At 43.8% G+C, this 22,376-nt stretch overlaps 1 protein-coding gene across 10 annotated transcripts in view; it reads right to left on the bottom strand.

Moving 5' to 3' along the window:
- DTNA (dystrobrevin alpha) overlaps positions 1 to 22,376 on the bottom strand; it is a 980,878-nt gene that overhangs the window by 340,619 nt on the left and 617,883 nt on the right. For all 10 annotated transcript variants that reach the window (XM_085605673.1, XM_085605674.1, XM_085605682.1 and 7 more), the window contains 2 exons: positions 11,295 to 11,375; positions 854 to 1,067 (listed from right to left, as the gene is read on the bottom strand). In XM_085605673.1, the coding sequence (XP_085461799.1) occupies positions 854 to 1,067; positions 11,295 to 11,375 (295 nt within the window). The remainder of the gene's footprint in view (positions 1 to 853; positions 1,068 to 11,294; positions 11,376 to 22,376) is intronic.

Genomic DNA, 22,376 nt, shown 5'->3' on the forward strand with positions numbered 1-22,376 from the left:
CCCCAAAAGATATTTTATAATGCAGATTTTGTACCAATTAAGCAGTTCAGATTTACTGCCACGTTTCTCCTTGTACCCAATTTCTTTATGGCAGAGTTAAAAAAAAAATGTAGAAGTTGAGCCCCAGATTTTGCGTTGGTGTTGCGTCACATTTTTGGCACAACTCGGGGTGACAAGCCGTGCTATTTAAATATTGATTGAAATTATAACAGAGTGATCATGTGATTATGTCATTTTCGTGTATATAAACGCACATCATTTAGTATTTATTTTATACAAAAGATGTTTTGTGCCTTTTAGTCACTTACGAACGGATGAAAAAATAAAATGTTCTCAAAATGGTTGTCTTGAAACACAAACAATGAATGGGTTTTTTTTTTCTCAAAGTTTTTAACTTTACAAAGAAAATGACCAGTCACTAGCATCACTGCTGGGTCAATTAATTTTACAAAGACTGCATTGACCTTTTCTGACAATAACGCACTGGGGTCTTTTAATACTGTGTGTTCCCTTACAACTGGGTATTTCTAGAATAGCCCTCTTTACTTTTCAAACAAAAGTGACTACAATAGTATTTCAAATCCAGAATTTAGTTATTGTAGGTACTTTATCCAAACTATTCGTGTGGGATGCAGAGGTAGTGTGCATTACATCTGCATTCATGGAAGGTTCCTAAACCTCAGATAGACTAAGCTCCCCTGGAACCTGTACAGCACATGATGTAATGCTCTGTGAGGGTCACATTTCATATTTATTAGGTAGATATATGGTTATACATGATGTTCCGTTCAAAGAATATTCATAATTTCTTGCTATCAGAACAATTCTAAATACATTAATAAGATAAACATACGGGTCATAGGCTGCCAGCAGGAAGTTGAGCAATAGGCTGATGGACTGATCCACATTTATCTGGTGTGTGGTTGGCATCCGCTTGTTGAGCTGGTAGAAGATAGTGGATAGCACAGCTTCCAGGCGAGCCACGTTCAGCTCTACATTTGGGTCAAGGTTGTTCAACGCGTTTTCTCTGAGTGCTTCAATGACATTCCATATATCCACCAGGTGCACTGTTTACAAAACACAAATTATTAGCTTCAAACCAAACATGTTACATTTAAAAGGGTGGTATAGATCATAGGGTATATGTCAATATGTAGCTAACTTTGCATATTATATTAGGCTGAAAACCAAAAAAGCAATCTGACACACCACCAACAGATGTTTGTGACAATGAAGTGATATTTTTGCTAGATATATGTGCACCAGCAGACCACAGGACATGCCTTAAGAGCTTTTTGTGGATTATACTCCAGTGTGGACCACTCCATCACCCATACACTTGGAGAGAAATCTGTAAAACAAATGTAGGAACTGAGCTATAAAGGTGGGGCAGGCAATCCATCATGCGTAGGAGATCTCCTAAGTGTCGGAAGATCACTATGTAAAGTGTTACAGAAGTCTACTCCAAGCTTTGCACATGTTGCAGGATGAACAGGCTTGTTTGGATTAGGCGGGCAGTGAACGAGTCTGAAGGACCTCTAGCTCAGGAACGGAGGACGCCTAGTGGGTACGGGATGAAAACGTAGCACCGGTAGGCCTGTTATTTTGAAGAGAACTCATAGGTCCTGTAGGGAAGAGGAGGCCCGGTTCATCCAGGAGGTATCAGAATCAGGTAAAAAGGGCTTTAGGATAGGAAGGATGGCCGGTATATCATGGTAAAGTGTGCCACTAGGGGTATGAGGAGTTAGTAGACAAACAGGTGAGTACCACAGGTGACGTGGGGAGGAAAAGAGATCAGAGTTTTAATGCATGAGTAAGTTGATGAGTGTAATTTTGAATGGCAATGCAACTAGACTGTAGCAGTTGCAAGCACAGACCTGGCACAATAAAACTACCTAATGAACCCATCACTTGTCCTTTGTAATGACTGCCATCTTGCTCACTGATATTTTATAGCAAATATGTTTTTGCCAAGAGAGTCAACACATGAAAATGCCACTGCCAGCCTAATAGCTCATGAATCACAAACCAGGACTATGAACAGTAAATGACTTCTATATTTCTGCTTTTAGATAGTATCAAAGCACTGGCGCCTCTCCTTTGGCTTGTAATATCTGGTTTCACTGTGACAGTATCAATGTATGGTACACTGGAGAGCTCCTCGTTAAACAAGAATCGTGTTTCATACTTTTTGAATTTTGGACAACAAATGTATTTAGTATTTGCAATATTGTACAGTTCTGATTACAGACCATAAAGCATGCTTACATTTGTTAAAGGTTTATCATTAAATTCCACTGAGGATATACCAGACTACCCAAAATCAATACTGGGCCTAATGATAGTATAAAACACATTATGACTAACATCAGCAACATCGCAACACGCTTATTTACATAACAGTTTTCTATGGCGATACAGAACCAAAGGAGGTATATTCCACTTTACATAGAACATTGACTGGTAAGTGACCGAACAGGTTAAATGGAAGGTCAACCTAATAGTGATTTTAGTTACAATTATGGTGCAATCAGGAAGAGATATGTTTTATGAACGTTAGAAAAGAGGTTGGGTGGAGATCTATTTTGGCAACAAATGAGTTCCATGATGAATCAGTTGTAGTGCCCGTGAATGATTAGTTCTATGTTGTGCCGTTCAAAATCTCATAGTTTCCAATTGGACAGTGTTCTTGCATCAAGTACACATTGTCTCCTGAGATAACTAGCAGACTGGGGAGGTGTGCTGGCCTTTTTTTATGAATCGCTTTAAGTGCTAGGCAGTAGATCTTAAACTTGATCTTTGCCTCTTTGAGACGATCATGCAACCGTCTAAGTAATATGGAGGTATGATCATGTATCCTAGTGGAAGACAGGAGTCTTGTAGTTGATTGGAAAATGGCTTTGACAGAAGCAAATTGTGTCTGACTTACTTACACCAGAAAAGTGCTGCCAAAGTCTAGACAAGATACGGTCAGGGCATGAACTGCTGCTTTCATTTGGGACTGAGCAAATTTGTTGAAATTAGTGATGAGGGAAAGCAAAGTGCCACATATGAAGCACACAAACTGTTGACATGAACAATGGTGACATCTTGAGTTACTTTAATATGTGGCAGAACTTGTTCTCTAGGGGTTATCAAGAGGGGTGCAGTATTTTGAGGGGTTCACGTCAAAAAGATGTTCTGCATCCATTGCTGAATTTATGATCAACATGGTTGGAGGATGAGGAAGATGTAATTTAATAATTATACTTTTTAGCTATAACGGTGTATCATTACTCACAAGGTAAACACAGACTAAATTGCTCAATAGTTCAAGGGTTGCATTAAGGTATTCCACACACACTAACCCCAGTCCTTGCTGGGGGTGGGAACTAGAGGCACGGGGCGAGCCAGCCTCCAATCTACTATGTATACACAAAAATGGGCTGCCCCTAGTATGGGTTCCTACAGTTTCCTACAGATTTATCTTGAGATGGAGCACCAGTGGGGGCATCTCATAAAAAGTTTCGGACTGACCTCACACACTGCCCGGTGTCATGCTTCATCATCGGCTGTCCTCGCCCTCTAAAAACTTCGTTTGATAGAGGGCGGGCATACACCTGGAGACAGGGATGCACTTCTAAAGCTAAGTGATGGCCGTGAAAAAGTGAAAAGTGGTCTAAAAACCATTACATTTGTCAATAGATTATGTTTATTCAAGGAACAAATGTATGGTATTAAAGAGGTGAGCGGTGATCCGGGACGTTATTCTCCCTTCACCGTGTTAAGTGTGGTCAACATGTTTCTGCATTCGTGTCCCCGAAGGGTACGTAGCATTCGTCAGGACCAAAAGGGTTTCTAAGTACTGGCACGGTCTTCTCGCATCTAGTGCAAAAAGAACCTGCACCTGGAGGGACAGGGGCTGTGGGCTTTACACTCCCAGCTCGGTGTAGTACCAATGTGAGTAACTCCTAAGATACTATCCTACTTGCTCCATGGGAGGGCGAGGGTGGAACGGCCTACTGTGACTTTTGTCTGAATTCAGCGCTTCCAGACGTTCCATCTACAGGCGTCCTCTCGGTCTCCCTGTCGGTAGGCATTTTGTGATGCATTAAGGTATCACAAAATAGAACACCTACACAAAATATCCATAAAGACCTCCCTAAATTGCGGGTTTAAAAGGTCAGATCTCCTTAGCAATGCCGCACTGTAGAAGGCCGTCACAGCAGGCACCGGAACATATGGCCTGGGATGGGTCTGCAGTCTATACACATCTGCCTCAAGGGAGGGAAACGGCAGAGGAGATGATTCTGCAATATCTCTCGCTAACTGGATGGATTTCCAAGCATGCTGCTATACATTTCGTTAGAAAAATAAAAATGCTTAAATGTAAAATTCCAGTCATTTATCCCTCTTGTCTTGAAAATGAACAGTACTTGGAAGAGACACCCGAAAGCTTGCTACTATGGTTTCTTTGGTTTTATATCTTTATCTGGAAGGTTTATTGGAAAGAAAGTAGGATTTTTGTAGTAGTGTTTCTGCAAGTTCCTTTAATATCATAGTATTAGACTGAATGTCTAAGAATTTGCTGGAATACATCTATTGAGATCCATAATTACTCAATGCTGCACACATGTATGCTCTTCTCACCACTAAACGGAATGTGTCAACAAATATATTCACTCATTTCTGGCTCCCCAAACAGTCTTTTGCAAATAGGGCAATCAAAGGAAAGGGGGCAGATAGCCTAGGTAAAATAATAGCATTTGTAAATAACACAACATTATGATAATTAATAGAAAGAAATCTCAAACATTCCATTGATTATGAGAAGTGCTTTAATCTTAAATTCCTCCCAAAACAATCCCCCCAAAAGTATGGTGTGAGTTAAAGTGAGGAGGGAGTGAAATTTTGTGCTTGCACTATTTTTCCCTCAGCCGCAGTGTTAGTCGGGAACAAAAGTGGGCAGCCATCTTGGGGTTAAATCTCAGAAACTCCAAGTTTCGCTCTAGTTTTATGGCCTTACAGACTTGTGAAGAGTTTATACACTATAAAAACACCATCATATTGCAGATGTGCAGTGGATGCGCGCAGTGGGTGTGCTGCTGACCTGCCTAAGGTAAACCCAGGTGTGCCTGTACAAGCCCAGGATTATAGCCTTTTCCCAGCAAGTTCAGAACGTCATCGGGTCTACTCGGCAGCCGAGTTGTGAGAATGGATGCTGTCTATCTCCAGTGCTGGCCTAATCTGTATTTATTCGAGCAGGAGCCATGTGGTGCTCATTGCAATTTTACTTTCACTCTAAGAAATGGGGAGTATGATACGGTCTTGGTTGTATACTCTCGCGTTAGGGCCTAGTTCAATTTCATGAGTTTCAATTGTAGTTCTTTGTTCAAACATAACCTGGAGCTTTTCAATATTATTCTTGATCATGATCTTGACATTGCTTTTCTAACTGAGACTTTGTTAACCCCTTCGGTGCTCATGACGGAATGGTTCCGTCATGACCCACGGTTGAGCTGTGCTCATGACGGAACCATTCCGTCATGACCCCGCCCGCGCAAGATTCCGCCAGCACAGCGGCGGAATCTGCGCAGCATCGAAGGGGTTAAACAACTTTTCTTAGCCTGACAATGTTCAAGCGCTGACTGTTGGTTATGGCATCGCCATTTGTATTCGACAGGGCAAAGCCAGAGCGGGTTTGTTATTATATTTAAGCTAAAATGTAATTGTGTAGCGGAAAGATTTGATATTCGTGATTGTGCAGCTTTTCTTTTCCCATTGAAAATATCAAATAATGTCACTCTCAGGACTCTTGGTCTATCGGCCATTGGATCCAATTGCAAAGGGGATTACTTCATTTTTGGATGTTAATTTCTCGTAAATGTTCTCAGATTTTTCAAATTTAATCTACTCTGTAATTTTAATATTAATCTGGATGATTTACATAGTACCATGGCATCCTATATTGTGGATGGTTTAAAAGTGCTCAGGCTAGATTAATTAGTAAAGGGCCCTACGCACGTAGCAGGCCTCATTTTTCATCCTATCTTTTCTAATCTAGCCCTGCTTGAGGTTGAACCTCCTGTCCCGCTGCCATGGACGGATAATTTTGCTATCCTGGCCAAATTAGCGGTTAAGAGCGCAGTAACTTCACAAAAGAATGTGGGGCACCCCAATGCATTGTTGACCCTTCCGTGTTTAATCACTGCCTCCTTAAAGCCCCAAGGCAGGAGGGTTCCATTCATAGCAGGGTGCTGCAAGTTAATAATTGGGTAGAGTCCACGCTTCTTGACACTCTCCTCCCGAAAACTATGGTTACCAAAAGTAGGTCTCAGGCACATGCACCCTAGGGATCCTCCGAGTTCCTTGTTCTTAAGAAATCCTCTAAGTGTGTAGAGCGCATTTGATGCTGAAATTATAATACAGATGACAAATTGAAGTAGTTGAATGCGTTTAAATCCTACCATAAGGCATGCTGAGAATAGCGCGTGCCATCTATTTCAATAATAAAATCAGTTGCCCCAAGAACACGGCTTGTATGTGAGATAGATGTAATGAATTGACTGACTTCTTTTTTGACAAAGTTGCCAGCATCTCTGTTTTCTTTGATGTCCCTTTGGATGAGGGGCTCCCTTCCATGGACATGGAAGAAATGGATGTAGTAGGAACAGGTGCTGGTACTATCTTTCAGTCGTTTACATTAATTGACGCTCAAAGCTTTGAGCTATTGTTGGACGCGCCCTTCAATGGTTCCTCCCTTTCCTACAAGATTGAACTTTTCAACTGATTTCTAGCTCCTTCTCTTCAGTTCGCAAGCTGCCTTTTGGAGTTCCTCAGGGATCTTTCTCGAGTCCCATGCTCTTCAATGTCTAATTTTCGACACTTAGCGGACTTTGCAGAAGCTTTTGGCCTTGCCCTGTTTTCATATGCTGATGACACCACAATAATCTTTTCTTTGTCCACTACCATGGATAAAAGTGGTCCTGAGATGATCCCTTGCTTAACTGCAGACGTTTTTTGCTTGTACAACAAATTCAGGATGGACTCAAATATCAACAAGGTGTCTGTCACGTGTTTTGGGACCTTAAATGCCTGCGTAAAATTCTGGGATTTCTCCTTGTCTCTGCTCAGAGAGTTGTGGTGCAGGCTTTCATAACTTCACATCTGGATTATACAAATGTGTTGCATTTGGGAATTCATTTCGAAGTCTCTTTTGAATAGACTGCAAATAGTGCAGAACTATGCTGCTAAACTTTTCTCTCATATCTCAGTATGCCTCAGTTTCTATCAAATTGTATGTGCTCTATTGGCTGCCCATTGAGAAACAAGTTAAGTTCAAAGCACTGTGTTTTATGCATAAGGCAATGGCTCTGAAGGACCCTGGTTATCTTAATCTGGTTGCGCCGTATGTCCCTAGGTGTGTGTTACGCTCATGCAGCTTAGGCCGTGAGGCCATCCCTCGGGTGAAACTGGCCAGGCAGAGATCTTGACCCTTATCTTTGGAATTCACTCCCCATTGGCGTTAGCACTGCCATTTCCCTTGAGATATTATGTAAGAAACAGAAGACCTGGCTTTTGTAGTCTTCTATGGGTGCCCTCTCTTTCGGATTCAGCGCTGGGAAGCTCTTTGGGCAGCCAGGCGCTCTACAAATGCCCCAATAATAATAATATTAACTAACCAAACATAACGCCTCATACCTGAATCTATATCATGGCGTTTATTCAGTAATGGTGTGTACAGATTTTCAGGTAACAGCATTACAGATTTCTAGATTAGGTGCAGTGTGGCAAAGGTGAAGAAAGCTACATGGAAATCAGGACTATGAACATTACTGCCACAGGTGCTGGCAGGCTTGCCAGAAGTTAGTGCGTAGTGTGGGGCAAAAACGAAATGTGGGGGATCCTGAGAAAGCATGGTGTCTGTCACCATCTAGTGTCCTGCCCCACAAGCCGTCTTATTATTAACAAAGCCAGCAGACTTTGCAATTAAAATTGATAAACAAATGTTGCTGAAAGAGAGACTGGCCTCTGATAAATACTGAGCATAGCGTATAATGTCCACTTTGCTGCCCCTTATTTCTCACAAACAATGTTATCTGTATCAATCCAGTGCATATCAATGAGATATACATTGATCTAGGGTGTGCTAATACTTTTAAAATGCCCAGTCACCCAAAGAAAAGGAAGTATATCTGGACGCGAGCAACGGACATTTAGGGCCTGATTACGACTTTGGAGGTGCGGTGCCGAACCGCCAAACCCGTGATTAGACCGCCTGCCAGATTACGAGTGTAACTCGTGTCTGGAGGGCTTTTGTTTTGACGTTCACACGACGGTGCCCTGAAAATAGGCACCACTATGGGAACGCCAAAAACAGTTCCTGCACGGCATGGACGGAAAAGTCCATGCCGTGCAGGAACTGGTGTGCATGCACACAGGTGGGCACATGTTGTTTTTAATACGACATGTCCCTCCAGACTACAATCATGTGTCAGGAGGTGAGTGGGTCTCATTAATTGAAACTGGTCCCTTACTTTCCTTTTATTACCCTGAAGAAGACCCTAGACCATCTTAGGCTTGTATAGTGGTCGAAACATGTTGCTAATAGTAGATCATAGGTCCTGTGAGTAATTTAATTCCACTAAATGACCGACCTTTTTAGTGTTTTTAAACATACAAGAGGTACTCGCTGAATAAAGAATAGTTTGAGTATACCCCTAGGTATATTTTATACTTTTTCTTGTTCCAAAAAAACAGGATCCAGTTGAATTGTCCTGAGCATTGATTTATAAGAACTCCCAGGGATAGATTAGCTTCCCTTGGTTAAGTGTGCCGTGGTGGCATGGTTCCTACTCCGGTGTGAGAGGTTTTCAAATGATGAAGCATGCCTCGATAAGTTGAGGGCGAGACGACCTCTCAAAAATCTTTTGATGGCCCACAGCTGGGAAAAGTCAAAAAACATAATGGGCTCATTTTGGCTTTAGTACCCTTAAGTGACTTTTTTCGTGTTTTGTAATCCTATATAATAACAGTAAATTATTCTACCAAATTAAGTCAATTTTGTATTATGTGTGGCAATACTTCTTACACAAATGTAATGCCAGGTTGGACAAAGCTATAGAGGAATGTGAATTATCAAACAAAGTAATAAAAACAATATCAGAAATCACAGGACAGTTACAAAAAAAATACTACCACAAAAGAGTTGGTGCAAGAGAGACTTAGAATAAAATATGGCAGTATGTACAGGTGAAAAAAGGAGTTTATTTCCAGAAGGGCGAGTTGAAGTTTTTAGTACCAATGTAAGTGGTTAAAGTTCTATGCAGCTCTGTTAGATTGCAGAATGGGCAGATGGGCACTGTTGCGCTGTGTAGGTCAAGCAGTTATGTTTACAGTGATTGCATGGAAGGCGTGAGAAAATGCCCTTCTTAAGGGTTGAGCTGTTTAACATTGAAGAATGAGATACTGGTGACTGATCATTTTAGAGGATGATGAAGAAGGTAAAAATATTGGCAATTATTGGGGGTGATTCGCACAGTGACTTAGGGTCTGATGTGAAGTTGGATATAAAGCACTTTTAACACGGTGGACAGGATGCACATTTGTGACCGATTGATTTGCCCACTCCACTCTAATCAGGACCTTAGCTAGGAATGAAGAGAACAATGTTAATTGTTCTTTAACAATGATTGGGTCTGATGAACTGCATGAGGAGGGTGAAGACGTGGTGGAGAACAACATGGTGTGTTGTCCTAGGTGGAACGTAGAATGCCCAGTGAGATGTGATGATTACAACTTTGATTGACTCAAGCACCATTATGTGTTAGTATGATTTTCAAAGTAAACATGGTCCACATCTGGATTTAAACATAACTGCCAAAGCCTTGTGTCTGCAATGTACTGTAGATTTAATGTTGCTTCTGTTAGTACTGTTTAATGTATGCATTGTGCTTTTGTGTGTTGTGTTGTATGTATTTAGGGAAGAAGATACAAGTGTGGTATATCCACCTTGTATAATTTTACGTGATTCCACCTTACGGTTGTTTTTTTTTCTTTTCTGTGTTCTTGATGGGTGGTTGTGGGGTTCTAAGCAAGCATTGGTGGAAACGGATTGTATTGTGGTTCAAGGAATACATATCTGCTTCGAATACTCCTTAGTGCTGAGTGGGTTACTGAAGACACTACAGATCTGTTATTTGGTAGGGATAGTTGAGCAAAGAAATTGGTTGGTTAAAGTGCAAGGCCACTGATCAAACTTATGTAGTATCCCTACAGTAAACCAGCGAGAATGGGGGCTATGACGTAGCAGAGGCGATGAACAGCAAAAAGTTCAGTAGTTTGGTCATTTGTGTCCGCTCTACATCACCGCTTAATGAAAACAAAGTTGCTTTGTTATTAACCAGCCACGTAGTGTCGTGAAGAATGTGTTAACTATCTAAAGGTAAATCATGACAAGTATTACTACTGCTGGATGAAACATATATACACGTTGATACTTTTGTGTACACTGGCTTTACTCAACAAAGGTCATCAAGTCAAAATATTTATACTGCAATTAAATATAGAAAGTACAATTCAGCTGCAACTCCAGCACACAAAAGGCCATGCTTATCAGTTCAGAGGGAAAAGTTGGAACAGGAACGGGATCAAGGACCAACTATTTTGTCCTAATTTCTTCAGAATGCTGGGAAAAACATTTCCCAATTTGCTTTGCATTAACGAACACTTTTGTAGTCGAGCATGTTGTCAAGTAATACCCAGGTAATGCTGTGTGAACAACACAGTGTAAGTGAAATAGTACATGCATATAGCATGAGAGAAAAGTTTGACAAGAAGCACACGTTCCTTCAACAGCTGCGGTTGCCACCTGCCTTTAATACCTATGAATTCTAAGGATGGTGAAGTGATGAAGGTGCTGCGAAGGTGATAACCAGGGCCAGATTTGTCATTTATTCCACTGGACCTTTTGGTGGGAGGGCTGGGGCCATTAAAGGACAGTTTTTGAAGGTTGACTGTCATTGTCCCAGTCTCCGACTCCCCGGGCTCATGGCAGAAATAGAGATAGAGAGAACAGTCAGAGACAGAGCAAGATATTGGAAGAAAGATAGAGAAAAGAAAGAGATATGAAGGGAGTGGTGCTGAGTTGATCATTATTGACTCCTGGTTTCTAGTCTGGTCTTGGCAGTAACCCGGGCCTCGGAGTGGCTTGTGAGCAGCTACTAAGTGTGGGCACCAGACATCTGTGAATTATGAAGAAGCAAACAAGGACGTCAAATTGAATCCAAGTGATCGAGATGAACTGGCTAACTTACAGTTGCATTTCTTCTGTACAAATCTAAGTTTGCACGCTGTTCTGTAGGTAGATAAACGAATGCGATCCAGATCTTGTGCCCCTAATGGGAAAAAAGCATACAAAAATTACTCTGGTAGAAGGAAAGAAACCATTAAAGGCCAATATACAATCTCTCAAAATGGTTTGGAACAATATTATAAAAACATTGAATAAAGATCAAATAGTGTTTTAGAATGAAAATAACTATCTTGCATTTGAATTCATCCAACTTTCTTTAATAAGTTAAATTTGTTTGTTCATTTTCAATACATTTTTCATTTATATAAGGTAGTCATTTTTTACATAAAGTAAAGTAAACTGTCCCAAGGAATTCTAAAAGAGTAGCCTTGGGAAAGATGAATGGTGTAAGTAGATGATTTACTTGAGATTCGTTGTGGGTCTACAATCAGAATACAAACAATTACCAACATGTATTTCAGACGACTTTGTGACTCTCGCTATGCTGATACTGAGGACACAAGTGCGCTCTTGTACAGTCTGTGGGACTTTCTGTGACCAGCACTCCCAGCCCTACAGCACCACTTCCCTCCAGGATCCCACAACACTCCTTTAACTGCGGCACCTGTCTCCTCCCAGGTCGCTACTGCACTCCCTAACTCGGGTGCTTCTATTACAGGGCTCCCTCCAGAGAGGCGACATAAGTGAACCCTACCACTAGCCTCCTGCAGCAAGCTCTCTCATCTGCAGGGCCTCCACTAGGCTCCTGTCATGCACACAAGCTCCATGCTTTATGCAGCGCTCCAGAACAACAGGCTCCCGCAACAATTACCCTGCCTGGGCTCATGAAGTGCTCCGCGAGTCCTCCCTCCTGGTCTGTGTGACACGGTCTCTGACATACCTCGGCTGTGCACCATTTCTCCTGTCTCTGGTTGCGTACACTATCCCCGATATATTCTCCAATCACGATCCTACAGACATTCTTCACCCCAACACTCGGAGCAAACACTCATCATCCACGTTCTGCGTGCCATGCAACTCCCAAAACTCCAACAGCACAGTAAGAAAAGCAAATGACCAGCTCATTCACTAGAGCTTATGGCTGGACATGAGAGGAAGACTTGGCTTGTTGCACCTTATCGGCTGGGATTGCTTAAACCATACTCATTATAGGAAAACCAAATCCACAAGACCTGCACAGTGGTCTTCTGGGCTGACAATAAAGTCGGGGCTCACTGAAGGTGTTACACATGACATGGATCCACCTGGAAATCTAGAAGAGAGTGCATCCTGCCCTTCAGGCATGCGCATTCACTACGCCCCATGCAGTTCAGCAACACCTAACACCCAGTGGAAATTTATTTTTTACAAACATGTCTTTATTAATGACATTGCACCATATCCCATTCCAAATCCGCCATATACCATGTTACAGCATGTCAGAGATATACTATTAAGAACCAATTATTACTTTCCATATCATCAGACTATCTGTGTATCACATGCAGTGGTACATTTTTAAAGCTTATCATAACTCTTGATTGTTGACGGTGTTCAACAACCCCCACTTACCCAGCAGATCACTGTACATAGCAAGGCTCATCAATTCTTTTGATAAAAGACACAGAAATTAAAGGAGACAATAAGTAAACTAAGAAACAAGAGAAACCCTTGGCAGCGACTGGCGGCAGTGCTCAACCCATGTGTGAGAAGTATTAAAAAAAAATCTAGGGTCTGAACTTCAGGGAGACCCCAGTGGAAATTTCTACCTCCGATCCACCACTACCCCCCCAGACCTCCTTCATCTGACAACTATTAACAAGCCCCTTGGTGTATGTGGCCTGTGGTGAAACTGTGTGTGAGGAATGTGTACTGTACTCCCCGGCTCCAGTCAAGTTTTTTGTTGAGGCTGCCTCTTGGGCAGAGATCAAAACTCGCTTAACTGCTCACAGTCAAATTAGGCCTACGTGTGACCCCTCCTGCACAGTTATATGGGGATGAGCCCAACACTGCAGGACCGAAAGGCTGCCCGACTTCTGCCCCAGTATAGACAAGCAGTAAACCTCAATCTGTGACCATCAAATCAGACTTCTTAAAATGAATTTTTTTTACAAAGTTTTATATAGCGCGAACTTGACCCAAAGGTATTGGGTATCAGAGCGCTTTACATAGCACCAGTTTCGTCACATGAGGACACATTCATTTTTGTTAGGCACGGGGAGATTAAGTGATTTGCCCAGAATCACAGGATGTTCAGCGTCATTTCCGATACTCGAACCCGGTTCCCCAGATTCGAGGTCGACCGCCCTAGCCGTTAGGCCAACTCCTCTCGGTCCCTCCATTGTAGGCCTCATGATCTCACAGCTCCAGGCAGCCAAAGACAGCCCAAACTTCAGTGAAGGGACCTCAGCTATGACAGACTCGCATACAGAAATACATGTTGGTCAGAAGCTGCACACCCCCAGCTTGTAGAACCAGTAAAAAAGGGATCCAACCAAGTGTTGCATTTGCCCTGTGATGCATGCGCACAGCCACTCACAGGCAGGGCAGTCTCACAAAGCACTTATAGACCAATTTTTTAAAGAAGAAACATCAGGTGAAGTCAGCTGATTTCACATGACATTTTGGTTATACAATTTCCAAAAATAATTAGGCTAACATGCAATGTGTGAAACTTGGCTAGGTAGTAACTAGAACCTAACTGTTCTCTTCAGTACCTTTTAGCTATCTGCAGTAAATTTGGAAGATTGCATTTTCCAACCGAAAATTGCAGATTATAAGACATGTTACATTTTACATACCACGTGACACACCCTGCAGCAGTGGCTGTCAAAAACACATGCAATCCAGAATGATGAGTTGGTTTTTAGAAGCTGATGGAACAACACAATATATAATTCACTCCTGTTTCCCACATCTGTGCTCTTCTGAAAGTGACATATCCTACAATTTAGAGGTCTTAGCCTTTAAAAAGACTAATTTGGCTGGACTTGTTCAGTGGGCTCTTGGTGGAACACGATAAAAAAAGATGAATTTCCCAACACATGTTTTTATTTAAATTTTAAGCTAATCTATTGAAGGTCTTTATGACAAGAACTAGCTTGTGACTAGGTATGCATAAATACTACTTTAGATTTTGTTAAGGGTAGTCAATGATCACTATTAATGTGCATTTTCTTTGTTCAATAGAGGTCTAAAGCTACAACAGATTCCCATAAAAACAAGAATCGAAATGTTAACGTCTTTTGTTAAATGTCAGCGCAAATTGCTTTTTATAAATAAATTGCCCACTTTGAGTTACATCTCCTGAAAAGAAGCCATCAATCTTTATCCTCTGATGCAAGCATCTAAAAGTAGCGTATTATTTTGCTATGTTCCTTTATGATAGATTGGCAAACATGTCCTTCACTAGGTTCAAAATGTCCAGATTTCATGTAACATGATACGCTTTTGTTCCACTGCACCTATACACGTTGTGTATTTTGTATTTCTATGCTTACATTCTTGCTCATTGTGTTTAATTTAAATGATTGCTAGCAACAAATAGTCCTGGTCCATGTTTCCACCTTCTAAAACGCAATAAAAAACATCATCAGAAATATTCTACAATCAATAGATATTCACATGAAGCGATAATACAATAATTGATTCTTGTGATTATCCGGTGGATGGGGGAACCATCTATTCATCTATGGCTACATTGAAGGTTCTCTACACACACTGATCAGGGCGTGACGATGTGACGACGATTTTCTACGTTTGTTGTTTCCCCCTTTTTTATGTTTAACTATAAGATTTCGAGAACAGCAACTTGTACCTGATTCTGTAATCATTCAGCACTGAGCCGAATAGCCGAGTGCAGTCATGGAAGAGTGACGTTGAGATAAGATGGATCATTTTCTCTGCTTTGTATAGACACTGACAGGGGGTCCTTTAGATAGCTGGTACCTTCAACATGCAATCTGTGGACAGCTCTTGGCCGCACGAATTTACTACACACTACAGTTCATGAATGCATCAGAATTGACTGTTAGCCATTTACCGTGCCTGCACTAATTACCTACCTATAGGGTGGCCAACTGGCATGGGTGCAAATTCAGGACGGTGAGTGTAAAAATTCAGGACAAGGGGATAAAATTCAGGACAAAATTTCAGGACAGGAGGTCAAAATTCAGGACAAAAATTGGGGACAACAGGTATGCTTTGCAGGCACATCAGTGGATGTCATGCAATAGTGTATAAATAAATAGGCAAGGAACATAAGTACAAGTCACTTCTCCTGCCCTGTCACTTTCACCTGCCCGGTCACTTCTCCTACCCAGTCACCGCTCCTTTGTCATTTCCCCTGCCCCGTCACTGCTCCTGCCCGTTCACCGCTCCTGCTCATGCCTAATCACTGCTTCCGCCCGTCACTTCTCCTGCCCCATCACTTCTCCTGCCAATCCCTTCTCCTGCCCCATCACCGCTCCTGCCCTTTCACCGCTCCTGCCCTTTCACTGCTCCTGCCCTTTCACTGCTCCTGGTGTTTCACCGCTCCTGCCCTTTCACCGCTCCTGCCCTTTCACCGCTCCTGCCCTTTCACTGCTCCTGCCCTTTCACTGCTCCTGGTGTTTCACTGCTCCTGTCCCTTTCACTGCTCCTGCCCTTTCACTGCTCCTGGTGTTTCACTGCTCCTGTCCCTTTCACTGCTCCTGTCCAGTCAGTACTCCTGCTCATGCTCCATCACTGCTCCTGCCCCTCACTTCTCCTGCCTCGTCACTTCTCCTGCCTCGTCACCGCTCCTGTCCCTTCACCGCTCCTGTCCCTTCACCGCTCCTGTCCCTTCACCGCTCCTGTCCCTTCACCGCTCCTGTCCCTTCACCGCTCCTGTCCCTTCACCGCTCCTGTCCCTTCACCGCTCCTGTCCCTTCACCGCTCCTGTCCCTTCACCGCTCCTGTCCCTTCACCACTCCCACCCAGTCACTGCTTCTGCTCATGCCTAATCACTTCTCCATCCCTGTCGCCTCTCCTACCTTCTCGCCTCTCCTTACTCGGCACTTCTCCTGCCCCGGCACTTCTCCCCGCCCCGGCACTTCTCCCCGCCCCGGCACTTCTCCCCGCCCCGGCACTTCTCCCCGCCCCGGCACTTCTCCCCGCCCCGGCACTTCTCCCCGCCCCGGCACTTCTCCCCGCCCCGGCACTTCTCCCTGCCCCGTTCACTGCTCCTGCCTCATCACCTCTTCTGCCCCGTCACCTCTCCTGCCCCGTCACCTCTCCTGCCCCGTCACCTCTCCTGCCCCGTCACCTCTCCTGCCCCGTCACCTCTCTTGCCCCGTCACCTCTCTTGCCCCGTCACCTCTCTTGCCCCGTCACCTCTCCTGCCCCGTCACCTCTCCTGCCCCGTCACCTCTCCTGCCCCGTCACTTCTCCTGCCCCGTCACTTCTCCTGCCCCGTCACTTCTCCTGCCCCGTCACCTCTCCTTTCCTGTTGCCTCTCCTGTCCCGTCACTGCTCCTGCCCCGACACTGCTCCTGCCCCGTCACTTTTCCTGCCCCGTCACTTTTCCTGCCCCGTCACTTTTCCTGCCCCGTCACTTTTCCTGCCCCGTCACTTTTCCTGCCCCGTCACTTTTCCTGCCCCGTCACTTTTCCTGCCCCGTCACTTTTCCTGCCCCGTCACTTTTTCCGCCCCGTCACTTTTTCCGCCCGTCACTTTTTCTGCCCCGTCACTTTTTCTGCCCCGTCACTGCTCTTGCCCGTTCACTGCTCCTGCCCGTTCACTGCTCCTGCCCGATCACTTCTCCTGTCCCATCACTTCCCCTGTCCCATCACTTCCCCTGTCCCATCACTTCTCCTGTCCCATCACTTCTCCTGTCCCATCACTTCCCCTGTCCCATCACTTCCCCTGTCCCATCACTTCTCCTGTCCCATCACTTCTCCTGTCCCATCACTTCTCCTGCCCCGTTCACTGCTCCTATCCGTTCACTGCTCCTGCACGGTTACTGCTCCTGCTCATGCCTAATCACTGCTCCTGCCCATCACTTCTCCTGCCCGGTCACCTCTCCTGCCCCATCACCTCTGTTATGTTAAAATGAATTTATAAAGCGCATGTACACCGGGGAGGTTTCATGGCGCTATTTTGGTTGAGATCCAGGTCATAAAAGAGGGTTTAGAAAGCCTGTTGGAAGAGCCAAGTTTTTAAAAGACTCCTGAAACCAAGAAGATTGGTACAGGAACGAATTTCGGGGGGAAGAGAGTCCCAGAATATGGGGGCCAAGGCGGAGAACTTGGCACCACCAGTGCGCTTTAATTTGAAATGAGGAATAAGTAATACATTTTTGTGAGCTGAGCGAAGATTTCGTGTAGGAGCGTATTTGTTGATCATATTATCAACAAATTTTGGGCTCCTTCCGTAAAGTGACTTAAAAATAAGACATCCAGTCTTGAAAGCGCACCGCTGAACAACCGGAAGCCAGTGTAATTGCTTCAAGAGAGGAGTAATGTGATGATGCCTAGGATGGTGGACAATCAGACGTGCAGCCTGATTTTGTACTATCTGTAAGCATCTGGAAAGATAGAGGGGGATGCCAAAATATAATGAATTGGCATAGTCGACATGGGACATGACCAAGGCGATAATCACCTGAATCCGGGCATCATGAGTAAGATATCTATAAATCTTTTTTATTTTGCGAAGTTGAAAAAAACAGGTGGAGATCACTGAACTAATCTGAGGCTTCAGAGTAAGATCCTGACTGATAATCACCCCTAAGCTTTTAGCCGAACTAGAAGGAACAGGGGGCTGACCCAGCTCCATAGGCCAGAAATGAGGTCACCATGGATTCTTAGCAATGCCATCTGTTAAAACCAGCTCCCTCTTGTCCGGATTGAGTTTTAGATGGTTCTTGTTCATCCATTGGCTGATAAACAGCAGGGTCGATTGAAAAGCATGAACCGACTCTGAGGAGTCTGGTGGAGAAAATAAGCTGAAAATCATCTGCATAGTTGAAAGTGCAGACTTTGCGTTCCTTCAGAGCTCAGACGAGAGGGAGGAGGTAGAGATTGAACAACAGGGGAGAAAGAGAGGAGCCCTGAGGGACTCCACAAGAGAGTTTGACTCTAGGGGCGGTGAACTGGGCTGTACAGACTGCCTGGGAGCGGTTTTCCAAAAAGGAGCTAATCCAGCTGAGGGAAGGACCTGCAATTCCTGCATCCCTCACACGGTCGACCAAAAGGGAGTGGTCGACCGTGTCGAAGGCAGCGGAGAGATCAAGCAGGACAAGGGCCTGCGAGGAGCCACTATCGACCTCACCACGGAGGATGTCTAGAACTGTGAGGATTACCGCCTCAGTAGAATGCCCTGGACGAAAGCCAGCTTGATGGGAATCAAAAAATTCGGATTCCTCCAAGAAGTCTGTAAGACAACCTGTAACATAGGTTTCCAAAATCTTAGCTAAATAGGGAAGAAGGGAGATAGGGCGATAGTTTGTCAGGATGAGTGGATCTGATCCCACCTTTTTTAAAAGAGGAACAACAATTGCCTCTTTAAAAGTTACAGGGACAGTTCCTTGAGACAAAGACTCATTTAAGAGGTTGAGAGCAGGACTAGGAAGGATGGTAAAAATTTCCTTCAAAATGCTGGGAGGGCGACAGTCAGTGGGAGAGCCCGATTTGGCTTTTGAAAGAAGGTTTATAAAAGTGCGCTCACATATTGAAGGAAAATGTGTGAGAGAGCTTCGGTTTCAAATGGGATAAGAACTAAAGTCCAGGTTTTGACAGACTGGGATGCTGGATTTAATTTTATTAATTTTGTCGATAAATAAGAGGTTCAAAGCATTGGAAAAAGTTTGTGAGGGGGAGGGTTTGCGTAGTATTCTCTCAGGGTTAGATAACTCATTAACAATAAGAAAGATCTCCTTCGAACGATTGGTTGCCGATAGGATTTTGGATGAAAACCTCTAATTTCCTGTTGCCTCTCCTGTCCCATCACTGCTTCTGCCCCATCACCTCTCCTGCCCTGTCACTTCTCCTGCCCATCACTTCTCCTGCCCAATCACTTCTCCTGCCCGGGCACCTCTCCTGTCCCATCACCTCTCCTTTCCTGTCGCCTCTTCTGTCCCGTCACTGCTCCTGCCCTATTCACTCTGTGTACAACACTGACAAATTACACAAGGGGGCAAGTTCCCCACAGTACTCTGTTTGGGGGAAGCTCCTCTGTAATCACGAACTACGATCTCACTCACACATGATATGCTAAAGGCAGACAGCGGGTGCATTGTCATTCGAAAGGGCATAAAATGCCTCAGTCAGAATTACAATGGGCCTGCCCACAGTCTGTGAGAGCTCAGGGAGGGGATGCTGCAGCCTCTGGACTTCAACAGAGAAGTGCGAGCTGGCCCCTGAGAACTTTTAATCTCTTGGGGCTTCTCGCAGGGAACGCTGTAATTAATGTCCAAAATTACAGACAAAAGGCGTCCGTAAAAGGAATGATTACGGACAACGGACATCACACCAAAATGACGGACGGTCCGTGAAATTTATGGACGGTTGGTTACCCTACCTATCTACTATGCCATCCGTACAAAATCAATTATTCGACTCCCCTTTCCCTTCCTTTCCTCCTTTTCATTTACGTTCATTATTTGTTTGTTTAATAAAATGCAAATAAAGATATTAAAAAAACAAAAAACAATAGATATTCACAGGCAGAATTTCAAGGTATGGAAGCCCTCGTCGGCCACAGTGAAATGTATCACTGCAAAACCCAATTCTAGTGATACTTGCTAAAATTACTGCTAGACCAAAAATGTGTTCAATTCGATCTGCTGACGGTTTAAAACGTATTTGTAGATTGCATAAAAAAGGGATCACCCTTTCTTCTACTCAGAAAAGTATTTCTTTTTTATTAGATCTAGCGTTCTTTTTCTATTAAAATATAATTCACAAATGCAGCCTTAAATAACAGTGAAGACAGGTATTACCAAACGTTAAAGTTGCTCAAAGATAAACCGATCATTTGAGCGCGCTCTGTATCCCATATTGGCATCAAGTATGCCTATGAGTTTGAAATGGAAAGAACATTTCTGAAGCCTGGGCGGTGCATAGCGAAACGAGGCAGAGGTGCGTACCCACTGTCGACTCCGCCATTTGCTTTAACCATCGACACGTTTGCAGCATAATTAGAAACCAAGAAATACAGAAAGGATGTGCGTTGTTAAGCCAAACCCACAGAATTTCGCTATATGTAGATGATGTCTTGCTCTATGTTAAAAACAAAAGTGTTGCCTTGGACCTTATTCTCTGACAATTAGATCACTTTGGCTTGGTCTGGGGCTCAAACCCAATAGTGCTAAGTCCTGTCTGTTGCGACATCTTGACAGGGGAACAGCTGGATCTTCCCCCCACGCTCTCAATGCAGTGGTCTAAGACAGGACACAAGTCCAATAAAAAGAAGTGGGGGGACTGACCAAGTAAGTCAATATGCGCAATGACCTCATGATGTCACAAAGTAGCACTATAAAAGAAATAAAATAGTGCTACTTAATTTATTTTTGTAAATACTGGGACAGACTAACCCATCTGACAGACAGTCTTGCATTTATATACAGGGACAGAACAAAGGCTAAAGCAGGCCTCTTTTACGTGCCTGTGAAGAGAAGGCAAGCTGTGTGCCTTTGTTTCCCTCTGTGGTATTTACATTTAAATGTAAGGTTCGAAGCGGCACCCAGTCAGCATATACAAACAAAAGGAGGCCGAATGGCCCCTTACCTTCGGCCCAGCTGGAGGTGAAAAAAGGCTCACTCGCTGCCTGCACGTTGCTGCTAGGAATGGAAAGCAGGCAACGTGCAGGTGCTGCTGAACGTGTCCCGGTGTCTGAAAATTACACCGGGACACGTTCAGCATATTTCTGTGGGGGCCAACTTCTTGGCAGGGGGGACGGCATCCACCCTGTGAAAAGAGTGGGGGAGAAGCCGTGTACCTGCGTGTACCCCCGACTTGAGCCCTGGTCTGAGTGACTGTTAAATATCTGGATGTCTACCATGAAGATGCAGCCATCATAGAGGGGAACTTGGGCAGGATCATTAGTACTGCTAAAAACTATACAGTTTTGGAAAAAACTGTCATTGTCTACCATGGATGAGTTGCCTTGTCCAAAATGATTCTATCGCCTTACCTGCTTTACTTTTTTGTAAACTGAACAATTGCAACTCCCAAACGCGTATTTGAAATGATTTGGTGTGGGATGGTGGATGGTGAAAAATAGCATTATCGAAATTGCAGTTGCCTGTCTCCCGGGGTAGTCTTAACGCCCCGGATTAGGAGAATTACTACACAGCTTTTCAATTCCAATGGGTGACCAGGTGGGCACACAGACCCTCAGGCAGAGAAATCTAAATTTATAAGGCGAGCGGGTGGAGGCAGTTGGCAATTTAAGCTACTGGCAGTAGCAAAGTACTGCTAGAGAAAATGTTTGTCTAAATTAAAGATGTCTGTGGCCTATGCACTGGAGACTCCCTTGAGGGAGTTTGAGAAAATTCTCATGCAAATGAAACTGATCTCTGGACAGGGGCTGGAGTGGTTAAACTTTAATGACGTTTGAGGAAATGCGACAGATGTGTGACTTTTGACAAAAACAGTTTCTTCCTGTTGGTGCTATTTCCCAGGCTCTTAAAAATGTCTGGAAAAGTGGGGGGGGACTGCTGAGCCGGAGGTCCACAAGACCCTGCAAGTGGTGGTGACATTAGGGAAAGGCCAGACGGCCACAACGATCTTATACTGTGCTATCACTGAACAGACTAAAGTTAGCCTTGATGTGCTTCGGGGGTGGTGGGAAACAGACCTGGCCACAAGGTTTTCCGATAAGAAAAGGATGCAAAACGGAAATTCTCCTTGAAAATAACAAGAAATCCAGCATTTAAATTAATCCAATATAAGATTATTTTTTTTATTGGCATTTAGGCTCAGTATACAACATACAATATCATACCACAAAGTAAATTACAGTATGTCGCTGTGTAGCAGTTACAGTACAATCCTAGGAGACAGTACATAATCTTGTGAGGGTAATTCCGCACATCACAGAAACAGATGAAATACAACTCCCGTCCTAGGAGCAAGATGGTCAC

This window comes from Triturus cristatus, chromosome 5_1 (genome assembly GCF_964204655.1).
Source record: "Triturus cristatus chromosome 5_1, aTriCri1.1, whole genome shotgun sequence".
Classification (NCBI taxonomy): Eukaryota; Metazoa; Chordata; class Amphibia; order Caudata; family Salamandridae; genus Triturus; species Triturus cristatus.